Source organism: Amblyomma maculatum, chromosome 10 (genome assembly GCF_055883805.1).
Source record: "Amblyomma maculatum isolate TAMU_Amacu chromosome 10, ASM5588380v1, whole genome shotgun sequence".
NCBI classification, from domain to species: domain Eukaryota; kingdom Metazoa; phylum Arthropoda; class Arachnida; order Ixodida; family Ixodidae; genus Amblyomma; species Amblyomma maculatum.
Window position 1 is genome coordinate 42,243,071 of NC_139353.1, and position 19,037 is coordinate 42,262,107.

General features: G+C 50.2%; 1 protein-coding gene across 3 annotated transcripts in view; it reads right to left on the minus strand.

Annotated features, from left to right (window-relative positions):
* Positions 1-19,037, minus strand: part of LOC146176274 (uncharacterized) — a 91,438-nt gene that overhangs the window by 41,529 nt on the left and 30,872 nt on the right. For 2 of the 3 annotated variants that reach the window (XM_084582593.1, XM_084582592.1), the window contains one exon: positions 18,292-18,456. The exons of the other annotated variant lie outside the window; for it this stretch is intronic. In XM_084582593.1, coding sequence (XP_084438719.1) covers positions 18,292-18,456 — 165 coding nt within the window. The remainder of the gene's footprint in view (positions 1-18,291; positions 18,457-19,037) is intronic. 3 annotated transcript variants of the gene reach the window in all.

Below are 19,037 nucleotides of genomic sequence, written 5' to 3' on the forward strand. Positions count from 1 at the left end.
CTGCGATAAGACTGCTAAGATGGCTATCGAGACAGCTATGGGTTACCCCGGCCCACGGATACATTATATGGAAGTCATTACAAGGTAGCGGCTGTTAATACGGATTCCACGGGTGGTTTATGATGCCTTCTTGTGGGGGCGCAACGCACTAAAGCTTTGGTTTGGCTTGGTTTCGGGGTTTAACGTCCCAAAACGGCTCAGGCTATGAGAGACGCCGCAGTGGAGGGCTCCGGAAATTTCGACCACCTGGGGTTCTTTAACGCGCACTGACATCGCACAGCACATGAGCGCTTTCTTTTCGCCTCCACCGAAAAGCGGCCGCCGAGACCGGGATTCGACCCCGCATCATCCTTGGGCACAGAAGTCGAACGCCCTAACCACTGCGCCACCCGGTGGGGTCCAAATTACTACAGCGACGGTGCGGCTTTAACTGAATTCTAATTCTTACTCTAAAATAAATTTCCGCAAAACTTGAGGCAATTTATCAGTAAATTGCCAGACAAGTTAAAATTCGTACACTTTACGGAAAATTCGGATGGCTTGGCGAGCATGTAGCATAGGAAAGCTATAGCTATAGTACAGCTTCCACGCGATCTTCAGATATGAAGAAAAATTAGTTATAGTATAGGCTAGAATTTCCTGGTAACAGATTTTTCTTCAACTACGACGTTTTCGTGGAAGCATGTGTTCTTGTAGCCGAAGCCATATTCTGCGCTTAGGCGGATATGTTAACAATTAAGTGATAATATTACTCCTTTATTACAAGTCTATATGCCTCACCTTGGGGGTTGCCCTAGCACGGGGTTAACCGTTTTCTAGTTTTAACGTTATGAGTTGATTAATTATCTCTCTCACTCTACCAACATGCAAGCCGCCCCGGGTTCAGACCTCGGAACAGGACGGTTTTCTCTTCATGTTTCTAGTTTAGTTAAAGCGACATCAGTTATGAGGAACGTTGTAGTGGAGGGTTCCGGACAATTTCTAAACCCTGGTGCTCTTCAACGTGCCCTAATGTTGCACAGTACCGAGCGCCTTAATTGTGTTATACGCTTCCATCGAAACGCGACCGCCGCGGCCGGGATCGAACCCTCGTTGTCCTCCGAGTCAGAAGTCGAGCGTGCTCAATCATTAAGCCGCCGCGGCGGGGCAAAGGAACCGCTATGGCTTTTCTTTGCAGCCCTGCGCTTAGGGCTATACGGCAAGCAGCGAGCACTGCTTGACGCGTATAGCCCTCGTTAGTGACGAGATAGGAGAGCGCTATACATTTCTCAACCGTTGCCAGCAAGGAGGGCAGTCAGCGCACGCATTTCTGGTCTAAATACGACTCACAGCAAACAACTTCAATTCTCGAAACGCGTTAAACAGAATGTCGAAGGGCCGAATCGCTTGCGGCGTGCGCTCAATTAACATATACGCAAAACAATTACCGGCGACTTAACGCCCCGGTAGACCGAAGCATTGGGAATCGATACCGTCGTCATCGCCGCCCATGATCGTATCGAGATAACCATCCAGAGGAGCGCGCGTAAGAGTGCGGACGAGCCACGGGTACGCTGCAACCTTTAGGTGTGTGTGTGTGTGTGTGTGTGTGTGTGTGTGTGTGTGCGTGTGCGTGTGCGTGTGTGTGTGTGTGTGTGTGTGTGTGTGTGTGTGTGTGTGTGTGTGTGTGTGTGTGTGTGTGTGTGTGTGCGCGCGGGGGGGGGGGGGGGCTCAAAAGTGGAATTGGTTGGACACTGGATTCACGGTCACGGATTGGACACTGCCGGTGCTGCAAGTGAAGTCGCGACTTTCGCTGCTGTACAAAAATGCGTCCGTAGCCTGTCCACTTATCGTGCTTGGCTATCCAGGGCCAAGCCAAGCCTACGGGGCCGCGATCCGACTGCGGCGCCACTCCAATTGGAGACATGACCGCGACGGAGTTGACAATAGGAAACAAGCCATGCAAGCGACCACACGATGAACAGACTGCGGGGCGAGTATGAGGTCGTCTTTTCGACAGACCTGCAGGGGGCTCATCAAAGGACCGACAGCCAAAGAGACGGCGAGACAGATATTCTGTAAGACCAAATCACTTCCTTATGCCCTCCGCGGTACGGTATACGTACGTCTGTGAAATTGATGAGTAAGTATGCTACGTGGGGCCTTATCACTTGTGCAACATGTCGGCTACTTTAACATCAAGCTTTATACATGGCCTGTGATTGCCCACTTTCAGTGGTCGAGGGCATATTCGCGAGCTTAAATGGAGGTGAATGCCTCAGCTGCAGCTTGGATTTGAAAGACGCGCGACAGCGCATACTATAGGTACAGAACCGGCTGTGACCAACGGTGAACCTCCGGAATATATGTCTCTTCTTTGGAGGCCCAGGAAGAAGGTATACAGTGACGATCCACGAATTGCAGGAGCTGACCGCAGAGGGCCGCTATCGCGCACTTCATTTTGCACGTGTGGCCTACAAACCACTCGAGGAGTGGCGCGAGGCTTGTTGCAGCTTTTTGATCGCAAGATGGTGTTGTTGTTGGCTCACCGTTTAATTTACTACAGGGCAGTAGAGTCGTGACACCGCGGGAAACTAGTTTTAGTTCACATTTAATTCAGTTTTATGGGGTTTAACGTCCCAAAACTACTCACGCCATGGGACACTGTAGTGAAGAGCTCCGAAAATTCTGGCCACCTGGGGTTCTCTAACGCGCACTGACATCGCAGAGCACCGCATGGGCACCTCACTTTTCAGCTGCATCGGCCCCTTGCGTGCTGGATTCGAACCCGCATCCTTGGGACTGCAGTCGAGCGCCCTACCTAGCCACTGCGCCACCGCGGGAAAGATGTTGCAGCTGCTAGCATAAAAATGCCATGGCTATTTGTCAGCTGGCCGAAAATAGCGGTCCAGTAGTCTCGGATATATCATCGATCCACAGGCAAGTAGATATTCTTCATAGGCGTAGATGCCAGTACGAAGTGGATTAAAATACCAATGCATATATATGAAATGCAGCTGTATACACCACCCGCCGCATACAACAGTGTCCGATAATGGCGCACAAGCCACGGGTCAGGAGTTCACAAAACTTTCGTATCAAGAAATAACATTGCGCACCTGCGTGCTGCTCCTTTCCACCTCCAGTCTAACGAAGCAGCGGAGAGAGTGGCTCGGACCGTGAAGGACGGGTTGCGAAAAAAAATGGGAGACGAACAGCTGAAAGATAACCGCATGCGGTTGTTATTTAATTGCAGGCAAACCCCGCAAAAGGAAGGAAGGAAGGTCACTTTCCGAGGTGCTTCTCGGATATCAGCTACGTTCCCGTCTCGACACGTGTTGCGCCAGAGGGAGTGGTTTCGACCATCTCGCCGGGAAGCAAAGTACACGTGCGAAATTATGGAATTATGGCGCCGGCCAAATATGGATGCCTGGGCGTGCAGAGTCGACTTCCAGGGCGGGAATGATAGCAGTGAACACACCAAAGGGTGCAGTGCAGCGTCACGTCGACCAAATTCGCCGTCGTCAGCGCTAATTTAATTAGTCCACATCCTTGGACGTATAGTAGACCACTTATAACGTAGGTCGCGGGGGCCGTGGAAATCCGCACTATATAAGCGGTACTGCACTATAACCAAAACATTACATTGCAGGTAAAATATACATGCTAGATAAGCAGGGTCCCTTTAATAAATGCCTTATTAATCAGTGAACAAAAAGCAACCCACTATGTCCGCTGCACACTTAGATTAGCTTTAGCATACCTCTTCCGCAGTCTCATTCGCAATCTCAACGCGCTAACTTCCGCAGTCGCGTTACACGCGATATGCTAAAGCACCCTTGGCTCTTTTCGTTCCCACAAAGAATTCGAGGCGTTCCGAGAACTTTTGGTTGGAAAACAAGCCTTGCGGTGAGGCTGTCAGAGGAATCCTCATTTAGTGTTTAGTGAGCAGTGCTGTAATGGCGGCTAGTTGGTTTCTTTCATCTTCAGGAAGGCGCGCTATACTTTGGCACAAGGACGAACCGTCTTGACGAAGGACGAACAGAAAACAAGACAAGACGTACCGTCTTGTCTTGTTTTTTGTAATTCGTCCTTGTGCCAAAGTATAGCGCGCCTTCCTGAAGAAGGTAGTGGTTAGTGCACTGTTAGCAGCCCATGGCATCGAAAAGAGTAGCCTTTGCGCTATCTTGTACAAGACGGGAGACAACTCGTGAAGACTCAAGGAGAGGAAAGGAAGCGGCGGCCGCGCGCTTGTGTCGTGCCCTAAACACGCGGTGTGATGTACTGTGTCACGCAGGGAAGCCCGATGCCGCACAGGGAAGTGCACTTCCGCGATCTCACCGAGCGGGTTGCACTATATAACCGGTATCTCGCTTCGCGCAACCGCATAATAAGCGGTATGACTTTACATTGAGCCCCATGGGAGGCAGACCGGTGGCCGACAGAAACCGCGTTATAACCGGTCTTGCACTATAAGCGGTTACGTACTAAGTGGTTTCCACTGCATATTGCCACACCGCTGTCCATCTTCTGGCGCCACTAAGTGACCGTATGTCTTGGCACGTGACTAAGCGTCGTCCTTGTCTCTCTCTCGAGCTTTGCTTGATTAAAAAAGGGCCAGCTCGGTTGTTCTGCTGCTTGCTACGTGTGTTGGTGACATTTTTGGTGGAGGTGCGGGGTACACAGTGGTTCGAACTCAGGTTGTAGGCCTCGGAGGCGACGGCTGGCTTTATGGACGGGAGTCGCGTCCACGCGTTGATGAGCAGCGTCACTGACGTCTTCGGGGGCAGTTTACATGGGATCTTATCCTGCACAATCCACATATACGCCCAGGGACTAAGTCTGAGGAGGGCACCGCAGGCAAGCAGTCAGAGGACGTACCTGACAGTGCGACCATTGTTAATTGGGCCGTCACCAACGCGGAAACCAACGACCCTGCAATCAGAGCAAGAGCAAGGCCCCGGGCAGCCGGAGCGAGATTCCAGCCCCAGTTACGATGCAGTGTGGAATACGGCTGGAATGACGACCCCCTTCAGACCCACTCTCAGGCGATCAACCAGAACAAGAAAACCGGTCAAGCGGTTTTAAAAGGGAAGGAATGTTGCACATTCGTTTGGTTTCTGCTAGACACCAAAGCGAGCTGCGCGAGCACCCCTTTCGGCCTCGGTTACTTTTTTTTTTTTTTTTGCTTCCTCTGCAATCTCCCCTTTTCCAGTACAACAAAGCCTATTGAGAGGATCTTTAAAAGGGATCGTGATTTCAGAAAAGGCGACGCGAGACCGAGGTGTGAACAGGACAAGCGGTAACTATAGCAACTGAAGTTTGTTAGAAAAAAAATATTAACAGAGGTTTAGCATAGTTAAACATGGTATTCAGCTAAAGCTTCACAGCATGGTAACAACTGGTAGAAATATTTTGTAGCCCTATTTAACCGGCATCGGTACGACGCGCTAAGTGCAGCATGCATCATTGCCACTAGCGTCCATGGCTGGCTCTGAGTCGACGTGCAATTGCTCCTCGCTCTTATATCCACCGATCGACGTCAGGGACGTTTCCATCGTGCGATGTGACGTCATACACGTGATTAATCACGTGCTCCCCCCCCCCCCCCCCCGTTTGCACATTCCCCTCAGCTCTAAGTTTGAAAGGTCAAATGTCACGCAAAGGTCAAAGGGTCCATGTCATGACCTTGTGGTGTAACACCAAGGTGGTCCATGAGGTTACACTTTAAGCGGTTGGATGTTTTGGGGAAAGGAAGGCACAGTATATTTATAGCCACACTTTGTCCTGTGGCTTCTTGAAGGTCAATGGCTAGCCCACGCTGGCACTGCGTGTTGGTTTATAGGAAAGGCACAGTGTCTATAACATTTTTCTGGGAACACCTGAAACGCATAGCAACAGTTTGTCCTCGTAAAGCATCGGCACGCTACACAGGAAAGGAAGCAAGGTGACCGCTCGTGAAAGGCACCTTTGCACGGGCTCCACCCGATAGTAACCTCACTGCAGCTATGTAGCTAGGAATTCTTTTTTTTTTCTCTCGGAAAGGGCCAGAACCAATTTCCTGTACGAAACAAGCAGGTAAGGACGTTTAAAAAAAAAAAAAAAAAAAAAAAAAAAAAAACAGGTGTGTAACGATAAATCCATCCCATGATCGGACAAAAACGACACTAAAGGCAGGTTTCGAAGGATATTAAAAAAAAATGTCAGAAAACGAAATAAAGGTGTCGCGATAACAGACCAATTAGCGACACAAATGCGAAGCGTCAGGCAGACTTTTCTTTTTTCCTTTTTTTGGGGGGAGCTCAATGGCTAGGTAACACCGCCATTCGGTTCCAAACAGTGACAGTGGACGAGACGAGTTTGAAACGAGAGTTGATGGTGCGGAAAAAAGGGCTGGGGAGGGGGTAGCGTGGAGTGCATAGGGTTGAACGCTTTTTTATCATTCATAAATGCGTCTTCTGCTGCCAGACAACCACAAACAAACTCACAAATAGCCACACAATCGACTTGCTGCTACCAACAATGCATGGATGCAGTTGTTGTTCTTCATAGTGCCCCCTTCTAACTTTTAGCAGCATACGACCATAACGGTCCTCTCGGAGCCATCCTGGTTGCTCGTTCGGTTCGCAGCCTCAGGACGGGTGCAAAAGGGGTGTAGGTAAAAACTTCCCCGGAAAAAAGGTCCCCGGAAAAAAGGACCCCGGAAAAAAGACCCCGGAAGGTAAGGCCCCGGAAGAAACGGCCCCTAAAGAAGCGGCAACTAGGACATAACGTGCCCAAGGCAAAACCCGGCCCTAAAAATGATTTCTTTCAGAACTCACATGGGAAAAAAATACACGTTTTATGCCATTCTTTCTTGGCTTTGTGGTAAATGTAATCATCATTTGGAACCTGTGTCTTCTGGGCGCCCGAAATGTTTACAAGAACTACGTAAAAGCATGGCGAAAACGCCATCTGGCTCTTTATATGTTGCGAGGATCCGCGTTCGACAGCTCGTTAAGCAATCATATGGCAGGTCTAATAAGCTTGGTAATACTGCCCACTGATAAAGGTACCAGCGGATCGGCGTATGGTTGTCTCGGGGAACCGTCCAATGCAGTAGACGTCACTAGAATTACTTTCCAGACCTTCTGGTGACGAGGTTCAACCGTTCTTCTGATGAGTGTAGAATTGTGATAAGGGTGATGATGGTATAAGCAGGACGAGACTTAACCGGTCGTGCATCATGGCCATACTAAAGCATCCTACAAGCTTCTCCTGCAAAGCCGGTGGTCAGCTCGCCTTTTCCCCGCAAACAAAGCGAAGACGAAGCGAAGTTACTGAATTACAGCTGCCATCATTTTTTTTTATGAATGCCCGCATCACTTCGATGTTCGAGGTAAATTCTAAGCCTACAGGTGAAACCGCTGTAACAAAGTTAACATGCATCATTCATCACTGCAGCTCGCCACGGGGAAACGCAGTCCACTTCCTATAGCGCAAGACTTCAGTCCCCGTCACCATTACTCCACGACGCACCTTACGAAGAATTTAATGGCCGCATTTTATCGCCCACTTCATTTCTTTTAATCTCCTCACCATTATTTTTCAATATTTCCCTCCACAATTCCCCTTCCTACCCAGAGTAGCATGTCAGCGAAATTTAAACGCCGGCTCATTTAAGGTTCTCTCTCTTTCTCTCTGTCAGTCCCCGTGCTGGGGACATTTTTTCCTACTTCGCAAAAAGGGACATTTTTCGCGGGGACGTTTCTTCCGGGGCCGTTTTTTCCGGGTACATTTGCTCCGGGGACGTTTTGTCCGTGGACATTTTTACCGGATCCCGTGCACAAAAAAAAACCGCGTCTCGACGTTGTGATTTCGTCTTCACTTCGCACCACTGTTATTTTTGTCCTTTTCCTTCTGTAGAACCAGGAGGAGGAGCAGGACAGCTTCCTAAACGAAGCGACGGCCTGCAGCGGAGAGACCCAGCGCGACAGACGCGAGCACGCGCGCGCACACAATGGGCAGGGAGCGCGCGGCCGACCGAAACACGCGGTGGCGGCGGCCCTTGACAGGCGCTTGTCGTCGACGCGGAAGCGTCAGCGCCGATTGACGCCTCTTCGCCACCTACCACACCCAAACTCTTCCCTCCTTACCCGTTTCTTTTCGCCGGTCGTCCCAGAGACAGAACGAAGAAAAAAAAAAAAAAAAAAAACGAACGCTTCCCCCTTTCGAGCCTCCACTCAATGCACACACACGAATCCGGGGACGCGCCAGCTAGCCCGGTGCCAAAAACAAAGCCGCCCGCGCCTCCTTCGCCGTTCACGCCCTCGGGGGAACTGCGCCTGCCAAACTTTTATCACTCTTTTGTTTTTGCTCGTCAACCAAACAGGTGTTTCGGTTGTGACAACGGTCATGTCTTTCGGAGTGTGGCCACCGCACGGGAAGCGCTCGCGTAGCAACGGGGTGCGTTCTCCGCTGCTGCGGACCTGAAGTAACCCGGTATTGCGAAGTTCGGATTTAACGAACCACGCCCACGTGAGACAGAGCGGCAGTGACATATAAAAGTGTCCTTGACTCCTAACAGCGTACACATCCCACGCAGCAGTCATAGCACTCCCCGACCCCCGGTAGGTTTAGAGTCGCCGCAGATGAGCACCCCTGTCACAAGGGCACACTCGATCATGATCAAGTCGATTGAAATCGAGCTCAATGCGGATTTGTTGTTGGTACACGGCGAATTCACTCGCGATCGTCCACGATTCTGCTTACCGATTCGACCGCGGTGGAGCTATTGTTGCCACCCTGGCTCCCAGAAATAAATAAAATATACCAACTAGATAGTAAAAATTACTCAAACAATTTATTATAAAAACATACAATACTCCGCAGAAACCGGAGTTGTTAATCAGTTGGCCTGCAGACCTGATTGTTAACGTCGCGGAGGAAGGGAGAGCCGTACCCTGCTGGATAATAAGAGCCCACGTTCTTAACTTATCCACGCATCCAAGTCAGTTCGGATGCATCAGACACCCTAAATGCCCTTTCGCGCAACTAACACCTCTAATGTGGCTGGACGCGACCATGATCTCAGTTGTTGTGGCTGTATGAAGAAGGAAAAGAAAATGCACGGGCCTGCTACTGACTCTGTAGCTGAGCCACCTCCGCTATACCTCGTGCGGACAGAAGAGAAAGAAGAGAAGAAAAAAAAAAGATGGAAAGAAAGACGCGCGCCGCAACAGTCGTCGTTCACCACCGAAGCGGTGGCGGGTGCAATGACGGCATACAACAGATAAAAATTCGGTGGCAGGCTAGCCCCCGCCGCAAGCGGCGGTGACCTACCTGTCCCAGCCCCATCAGGGCCAGGAGTGAAGCAGACATCCTATACGCATGATGTATACGTTGATAGTCAGCCGTATCGCGTATCATCGTTCATTTCACAACCTATAGCCTAAGGCCAGTATCAGAACTAAATGGAACTAAGAACACACGATACAACAGAAGAGACAATCGAGGCTCAACAAGCTGGCCAAATCAAGAGGCTTAGCGCGATCCCAACAGGCTACCATTCGCTATAACAGCATATACATAGAACTTTTTAGACGTTAATACTGTCCGTCCCTATCACTGGGCGCAGAAAGATGAGAGCCAAATTGTCAACCAGCACATTCGGCAAGTAAAACATGGCCATATAGATAGATCCCCATCCGCTGTGCTGATCACGGCATCCTAAAAAGCAAAAAGAAAATATATCTGCAGACCTGATCTCAGCAAAGCGAAATTGATTGTCATATTCCTGCGTCGCGAAATATATCACCAGTGGAGGAACTATAAACCTCTCAGCAACTCTCGACCCCTCTCATTTAATATGTCTCTTGGGCGACAAGGAAATATTCATTCCACCCTACTATTAGTAAAAGTGAGAGAGACATGGGACACAGTGACGTTATTAAATATTATCGACAAGGCGAGGACAGAGGTCGTCGCCACCTCGCAGGATCTGAAACCTGAGGTGGGCCTAACCTGGAGGAGGACCCAGATCAACTATCCCACATTCGGTTTTCCAATTGTATCATCCCACATTCCCAGCAAGATGTAGCCAATTCCGCCGTCCGAGGGTAGACCAACAACCCTACCCAGTACCCATCCTCCCCTTCCTCATTCCCCCATCTACCCCATCATCTTGGAAGGAGGCCCTCATGCGAGACGAGGAGCTCGACGCTGCTCGACCGAGAGGCGCAGATCGCCCTGGTTCAGCAGACTCGGTCCCATGGCTGCTTCTAAGGCTTTGCTAGACTCTAGGAGACCCTTCTATATATATATATATATATATATATATATATATATATATATATATATATATATATATATATATATATATATATATATATTCAATTCTCAATTCTACCTTGAAGAAGGACGGTCCACCGTCCGAAACTGTTGGAATAAAATAGATAATCGGAAAAGTTGTGTGACATCCTGTTTGAATTGAACTCTGGCCCATTAGTAACAAGCAATCCATGTCTATATATATATATATACAGAGAACATAAGCATGATAATTTTCCTTTATATAAAGCCATTTCTCTCCCTCACGCTTGGACACACGAAGCCACGTAGGCGCCGGAGTGGGTTCGTCACGAGGTATAGGCAAATTAGTGCACCGTTCCGAAAGATTCAGGCTTGGAATGCAAGGACTGATGCGTCTCATAGTGAAGATCGCTACGAAGTCGGAGCTTGCGCGGCCAGTGGTAAAATCAGTAATCGCCGTGCTGCCGTTCCGAGTGATAAGGGACACAAGTGCATTATACAGATGGCTGCACGATCAACAGAGCATCAGAAACGGAAACAGCCGACATACATTTTTTTTTCTTTTTTTTTTTCCGGGTTACTGGCCTTTTGAGACAGGAAAGACATCTCTGCGTTGCATTTATTTATTGGGTCGCAGGCGTATAGGCGCCTATTGGTAACGCTATATGCCACGCGTACGCCGATTAAAAGCCCGGCGACGGAGTATATAGAGGCAGAACGGAGAGGAAAAAACAATCATAAAAAAAAAAACCGGGCCGCGCACTCGGGAGTTCCAGCTCGTCTGTGCTGATTCCGCTTGCCATGCAACTGTATAGCGCTTATTTCATTTATATTTTGCTTCAATTAAAGCGCAGTAAGTGGAAGGACGGCAACGACCCACTTCGGGCGAAGCGCTCTCAATAGCTCCGCATGCATGATCCGGGAACGGCATAATCCGGGAACAACATGATTCGGGAACAACATGATCCGGGAACAACATGATCCGGGAACAACATGATCCGGGAACAACATGATCCGGGAACAGCATGTGCCGGGAACAGCATGTGCCGGGAACAGCATGTCCGGGAACAGCATGTGCCGTTTTGAAGCGAACCTCACACAATGTCACGCCCGACCCATTGCGCTGCTCTTGCACACGGCACTCTAAACGTGTTTCGTCCTCGGATCTCTCGCTCTCTCTTTGACGACAAAACTACCTGACACGTGTGACCTCTCAGAGCCGAGCAAAAATTTCAGTTCTGTCAGCGTACATCAAAAACGTATTATTGAGGTACGGTCAACTCCTGAATGTCGGCAGGAAACCGTTTTCGCTTGTACACTGATTGTCTTCCTGCAGAGTCTCTGATTTTCGGTTCGCGGTCTCTTTTAGTGCGGTAGCTCTATATAACCGACGCAAAAGCCCAGCACCGTTCCGTGCCTGAGCTTCACCTTCATTTAACCTTGACAAATAGAACGACGACGCCCGGCGTTTGATGCGCGCTGACGCTTGATAGTACAAGCATAGTTGAACGAGCGTATAGGGTCAAGATCCGGGTTTCGCGGAAGGAGGGCCGAACACGATGTAGTATATAGGTACCAAGATAAAACAGAGCTCTTTGCAATCGTTATGCAAATGGGAATGTCAACTGTCTTCCTTTAACGCTCGGTACCTGAAACGCAGTGGCCGCATTAGCTGGCATTGGTGAGGCGATTGAAAGTGCGTCCCGCCGAGGCTGGCGTTAAACTATATGGTAATCCTGAATATCTCCACTTGCACATTCCAGTAAAGAACGGGACGAACAAAATGTAGTCACCAATGCGCGGCAATGAGTAGACTTTTTTTTTTTTTATTCCATGTTCATTTTGCGATGCGATAGGCGACAAAGAACCGGAGGGAGCCGTACTTGTTCCTTTTACATGAAAAAGAAGACTAGGAGACAACATGCCGCGACATTCGTGAACGAGGAACCAGCTACTTACGTGATCTGCTTTGAACGTATGATTATTCGTGTGATTCGTGTCGATCCTGCATCACTGACTCCTACCTTCATTAGTGACGCTGAACCGTATATCGCTTGCCAAACTATTCAACCGTAGGGTCTCAGACCCCGATATTTTTTTTTTTTATTGCGAAAGCAATACTGCTAGCACTTCGAGCCTTAGGCGTGTTGTGGCGCCTCCATACATGACCTTTCACGTGACCGTGTGACGTCACGACAGACCGAGAGACGGGGCCCCAGCTCGCGCCATTGGATGGTTGCGGCGAGTCCATACACGGCGCTGTGTCGCAGCCGAGAGATGGCGCTCGCTGTTTGTGACGTCACGCTAGGAGAATAAATAGGGCTGTGGCTCGGCTCATCGCAGTGGTCGGGGCGCAGCCTTACGGTATGTCGGATGATGCGTATAAGGCGTATAAGGCACATTTAAATTGGCAAATTCAAGAAGTGAATTAAGCTACTAGAAGCAACCAACAGCAGCAACCGTACTTTCGCATTACTCCAATGTAGATTATGCAGTGCTCTAAAAATTTTTCGTGGCGCTGTTGCGCAGGCTCCTGCGGGAGCTCCTGGACGGTGGATGGTGGTGGGTGGACGCTCGTAGTTGGGAGATGAGCATTTCCACCTATAAGTGGCCGGCGGGAGTATATCACTGGAGGGCGATGCTTCCCGCGGGTGGAGGAGATATATACACCAATGCTACACAGCATACCAATAATGCGTGCCAGTCAACGATGTTCACTGGCCCTAAATGCGAAATACGCCCAAGTGCCGCGCGACGACACAGCACGCCGAAGAACCCATGCGGCCGAAATTAATCCGAAGCTATCGACTACGCAATGGTCGAATTGTCCGGCGACAGTGGGACACTTACTGCGCTTGCCTTTCCCTTACAACTAATTATTAAAACAACTATTATTAATTACAATTAGTATACAGAATTTCAACGTTAGTGCAACAACACACCGCGCTCACGCCAATGGCTGCGTCTCTTGTCGGGGGAATGTGCGTGCATGTCTGCCGCGTATCCCCATCGATTTCAGTAAGTATACGCATGCTTTCGCAATGCGCTTGTTTAGACAACGCGCGTCGCGTGCGATATCTATACGTTGCGAATTTATATATCGCATAGCATTTCAGTGGTGCGAAGAGCGCATTTCCATGTAGATGGCGGCTCTATCAATTCAACATAACGGCAGGACTGAAACTATATAGTGTCAGACATGCCTGCTACTCGGCGTAATAGCAACGCTGTGAGAAAAGCACCGATCCCGTAGCCTTGGCTACGTACCTTGGCACGGAAAGCTGCCCCCGAGTATATTCAGATCATGTAATCGTTTAATTGGGCCGTGTGGCGTATCTGATCACCCTATGATGCTTCATATGCTGCATGTATGGGGAAAACGATGGTGAAAAAAAGCATCCCCCCCCCCCCACACCATTCTTTTTTAAGAAAATAGCTTCACTTCACGTCTGCCCTCCATTCATTAATTTCTTCTGCCCGGATGCGGCCGCTCGTGGCCGAACACTGCAGTATCACGCCCAGTAGTGCGCACGGCAGGAGGAAATGGGTGGGGCCAGACGGTGCAAGACCACTTCATTATTTCCAGGTTTAAGCTCTCTCTCTCTTTCTCCCCCTTCTTTCATCAATCACTTCGGTATCCGCTAGCCGTCCGCGCCGTACAGATGCATGTTAACCAGGTAGATTTATACGCGTCTGCCGACGCAGGCGCATGTGGTAACAGCACTCCTTCCATCAGCCGGCTCGGCGAGTCACTTTCGCCCTCGGTGGGCAGTGACTACTCGAAGGAAGTTACGCAATCGGAAGAGACCGAGAGCAGCCCGAAAACAAAAACAAAAAAGGAGAAAAAAAATACCGGGCTGCCCAGACGGGAAGGAAAAGATACTGCGTTCCAGTAACGTGCGCTTCTGCCGCGTCCTCCTCCACCAGTTATAACAAACATCTCGTCAGCTAAGCAACACGTCGGCTGCGGTAGTGCTGAAGTGCGGGGGGAGGGGGAAAGAACCAAGGTCCAGTAACGAGAGCGGCCAGAAAGGAGGAAGGGGGAAGAATGGAGGAAAAACTATATCGGTATATACTGTACACAGGTAGGCAAGTCAGCACGTTATGTCGCTGCAGACCCCTCTCCACCGCGAGCTAGAAGGCACGTGATGCGCGGCCGTTTGGTTCCCGCCCGATCAAACTCTGGCCGTGAGAGCGTACGTGCCCGAACTATGATGTTTGGCCGATGCGAAGAGGAGGGCGCGTTCGAAGAGAAGTAAAAATATATATATTTTTTTTTTTCTCTCATGAGATCAAGATGTTTGACGGGAACCATCTGGCGACAAGCGCGCGTACTAGCAGAACTCCAGCGTGTCTGCAAAGCGGACGTTAGCTGCGTGCTCGCCCAAGGACAGGCGTACAGGCACACGCATAACCATACGCAGGCATCACGAACAGACACAAGTTCGTACCACGAATAGGCACGTAAAGTTAAGTTTGCCCATGAACAGGCACAAATCCACCCGCGAACTTACGCGAGTCCACGCACGAACGTAATGACTCAAGTTTGAAGGCCTTCTCTGTTTCCTTCCAGCCTGGTTCTCAGCGCTACCTGACCACATCATCCGCCGGATGGTTACCTCGACTACAGGACACACACACACACACGCACACACACACACACACGCACGCGCACACACACACACACACACACACACACACACACACACACACACACACACACACACACACACACACACACACACACACACACACACACACACACACACACACGGCGGCCGCTTTTCGATGGAGGCGAAAAGCAAGGCGCCCGTGTGCTGTGCGATGTCAGTGCACGTTAAGAACCCCAGGTGGTCGAAATTTCCGGAGTCCTCCACTACGGCGTCTCTCATAGTCTGAGTTGCTTTGGGACGTTAAACCCCACAAACCAAACCAAACACACACACACACACACACACACACACACCCACACACACACACACACACACACACACACACACACACACGCACACGCACACACACACACACACCTCACTTACACACCCTCTTCTCCCAACGTGGCGGGCTTGGTTAGCCTGTGACCAGCTGAAAGATCAGTTGGCCTTGGTGACCCTGGCCCAGTGCATTCTCGACGCTTAATAGTGCGTTAGAGTCTTTTTTCCTCCTCCTCCTCCTGGTCCCGCCAACTCGAAGCGAATAGTTTAGTGCTGCAGCATCAAAGGCGCCTCACCGGGGAAAAAAAGTGAATGTCGTCGGTTATAAAATTTAGTCATTGGCTGGATACAGGTGACATCAGGTCGGAAGTGGCGTTTCGACCGACCGCAGTTACTCGATTCTACTAAGCAGCCACTTTTTCTTCACAATCGCGATGCCCAAAGTGAGCAGGGAGGTTGCCTAGATTCGAAGAATCTATAATTCGAAAAATCTCAAAAAAGAAAAAAAAAGAGAAAGAAAAACGTTGACTTGCCGTGTATAAAACACGGCTGAAGCTCGGGAGATCTTGAGGCATGAGGAAGAGGTGCCCAGAGCCCGGGGGTCATGCAGTGCAGCGTTTGAATAAATGAGACGCAAACCCTGCGGCCCGAATGCCTTTGATATAATGGCGCGTACCCAGTAGAAAGGTAAATGACAAGTCTAACATCGGGAACCGAAAAGAGTACAGCGTTGTCTCAACGCCAAACGATTGGCGATATCTAAGGAAGAAAAACTTCTAGGGGGCACTTTGGACCACTAAAGTGCGATGAGGCGAAATCCTTTGTTTAAAACGCCGCGGATTCCTGCTTTACTGCGTGCAACATCCAAGGAGCGCCAGATGAAAGGCGCAGCACGGACGCCTGGCGGGGTCGTCATCGCTCATAACCGGACGTGATGTTATGACCAGATATGACGTCATGACGACGTTAGTTACGACGTCAAATTCCGATATGACGCCACAATCTCGCGGTATCCCGCGGAATCTAGCGAAGAAGTGTAACAGACACTTCTCGCGGACGCGTGCACGCACGAACGGACAGTCATGAGCCTATAAAGGTTTCCGCCTTAAAACGATGCTGGCAAGATGCTCAATGCGTGAAGGACTGCGGCCGCTGTGTGGCCAAAGGAGGCGTGGAGTCGGGTGGGGAGCGTGGTCTAGAAAGTGTGCTGCAACAGGGTTGTTAAGGAAACGCTCTCCGCGACTTACGCTTGGCTGGGTGGATATCGCGGGGAGTGGTGTGTGTGTGTGTGTGTGTGTGTGTGTGTGTGTGTGTGTGTGTGTGTGTGTGTGTGTGTGTGTGTGTGTGTGTGTGTGTGTGTGTGTGTGTGTGTGTGTGTGTGTGTGTGTGTGTGTGTGTGTGTGTGTGTGTGTGTGTGTGTGTGTGTGTGTGTGTGTGTGTGTGTGTGTGTGTGTGTGTGTGTGTGTGTGTGTGTGTGTGTGTGTGTGTGTGTGTGTGTGTGTGTGTGTGTGTGTGTGTGTGTGTGTGTGTGTGTGTGTGTGTGTGTGTGTGTGTGTGTGTGTGTGTGTGTGTGTGTGTGTGTGTGTGTGTGTGTGTGTGTGTGTGTGTGTGTGTGTGTGTGTGTGTGTGTGTGTGTGTGTGTGTGTGTGTGTGTGTGTGTGTGTGTGTGTGTGTGTGTGTGTGTGTGTGTGTGTGTGTGTGTGTGTGTGTGTGTGTGTGTGTGTGTGTGTGTGTGTGTGTGTGTGTGTGTGTGTGTGTGTGTGTGTGTGTGTGTGTGTGTGTGTGTGTGTGTGTGTGTGTGTGTGTGTGTGTGTGTGTGTGTGTGTGTGTGTGTGTGTGTGTGTGTGTGTGTGTGTGTGTGTGTGTGTGTGTGTGTGTGTGTGTGTGTGTGTGTGTGTGTGTGTGTGTGTGTGTGTGTGTGTGTGTGTGTGTGTGTGTGTGTGTGTGTGTGTGTGTGTGTGTGTGTGTGTGTGTGTGTGTGTGTGTGTGTGTGTGTGTGTGTGTGTGTGTGTGTGTGTGTGTGTGTGTGTGTGTGTGTGTGTGTGTGTGTGTGTGTGTGTGTGTGTGTGTGTGTGTGTGTGTGTAAAACCTTTATTCGGAGGAAGCTTGAGGTAGCCGGAGCAACCTCACGCAAACACTAGGTGGGCTCCTCATTACAGGAGCCCATTGGCGACCGCTGCGGCTAGGGCTCGGTGAACCAGTGCCTTCTGGCTTGCCAGATCGGAGCAGCCGAGCAGGGCTGCCTCCCAGTCCTCCCGGGTGGGGTTGGGTTTGGGGGTGAGGTTCGGGGTTGACTGACATGCCCACACCATATGGAAGATGTCCGAAGACTTCTCCGCACAGTGCGGGCACTTTCCTGTACAGGCAGGATCAAAGTGTTTTAAAACTGCCGGGCACAGCAGCGTTTTGGTGTAAAGGCGGAGGAGTGTGCGTTCCTCCACCTTTGTAAGGCCCTTACAAGGCTTAGGATAAATTGCATGGCCGAATTGAAATAATTCAATAATTTCTCGAAAATTGAGAGCCGGATTGGGTTCGAGATCCGTATCATAAGGGTCTGAAGGCGTTGCCCGGAGAGTGAGCGCGCGGGCGGCGGCGTCGGCCGTTTCATTGCCTTCGAGGCCCATGTGAGCTGGAGCCCATACAATGCTGAATTGCAACAGGGCAGGAAAACATGCAGTGTTATAAGTTTGCATAGTGCTCAGAACAATTCCAGCAAGCTGGGTAACGTCTGATGCGGTATAGAAACGATCGGGCAGGAGTAAAGAGTGTACTATTTAGTTGTATGCGTCGAAGAATGCGTATTCTCGCGATAGTGAGGGATCTATCAGGAAGAGGAAGTTAACGAAGAGTTTCCCTAACGTTATCATAGTGAATATTGACTTCTTTTTTTTTTTTTTTTTTTTTTTGTAGTGAAGAGTAGCGTTCCACGTGGGCGGGGCCAGAGTATTACAGGTCACACAGTCCGCTTTGACGCAGCAAGCTATAGCATTTTGGCCCGACCACGAGCAGAGATCATCCTCGTTCCTCGTCAGCGCAAGCAGAGAGAGAGAGAGAGAGAGAGAGACTGAGAGAGAGATGCCACACTCACGTATCTGTCGCCCTCGGCGTTGTTGCAGCTGTGGCGGCGTCCCGGGGAGGCAGAGGCGGCGGCAGCGACGTCCTCTGCCCTGGAGCGCCGTTCGGCGCACAGCTGCAGCTCGGTGGCGTGGCAGCGGTCTTCGAGCTCCGCGTTGGACGACCGCAGCCGCTCCACCTGGAGACGGAAAAGACCAATTTAGTCAGAACACCGCCACGCAAAGAACCATCCGCCGTCCCTGTACAGCGGAACGTGCAAAATCAACCGCAGACACCACAAAGGTCTGGAGGCACACACTCCACGGAGCTGGCATGGCAAAAGGCGCGCTGGCACAGGACACGAGAAGAGGCGAGAGTGGCACATGGTGTACACAGTCGTGCGCCGTCACGGATCGTATAGTCAAAAGAGGCTGTTATCCAGCTCCAGAGACAACGTTGTCTCGTGCAAGCTATTTTGACTAACAATGTCCAACGACACCGGAAGCTAACTTTGGCTCGGCCTCATTATCATCGCCGCCGTGGTGTTAATCTACACCGCCTGAAAACAATGAAATAGAGGAACTCAACATTGCAAACATTTTACTATGCAAAATATTGCTCTTATTTCAGGGCACCGAACAGTACTCATCGAATGATTGCTTTTAATTTTAATATCACCCAAGAATGTCACATCTCTCTCTCTCTCTCTCCCCGATTTCCGTCCCTCTCACGCTTTTCATAGCTCAGGGACGGATGACTGCCAGAACTTCATGAAGTACG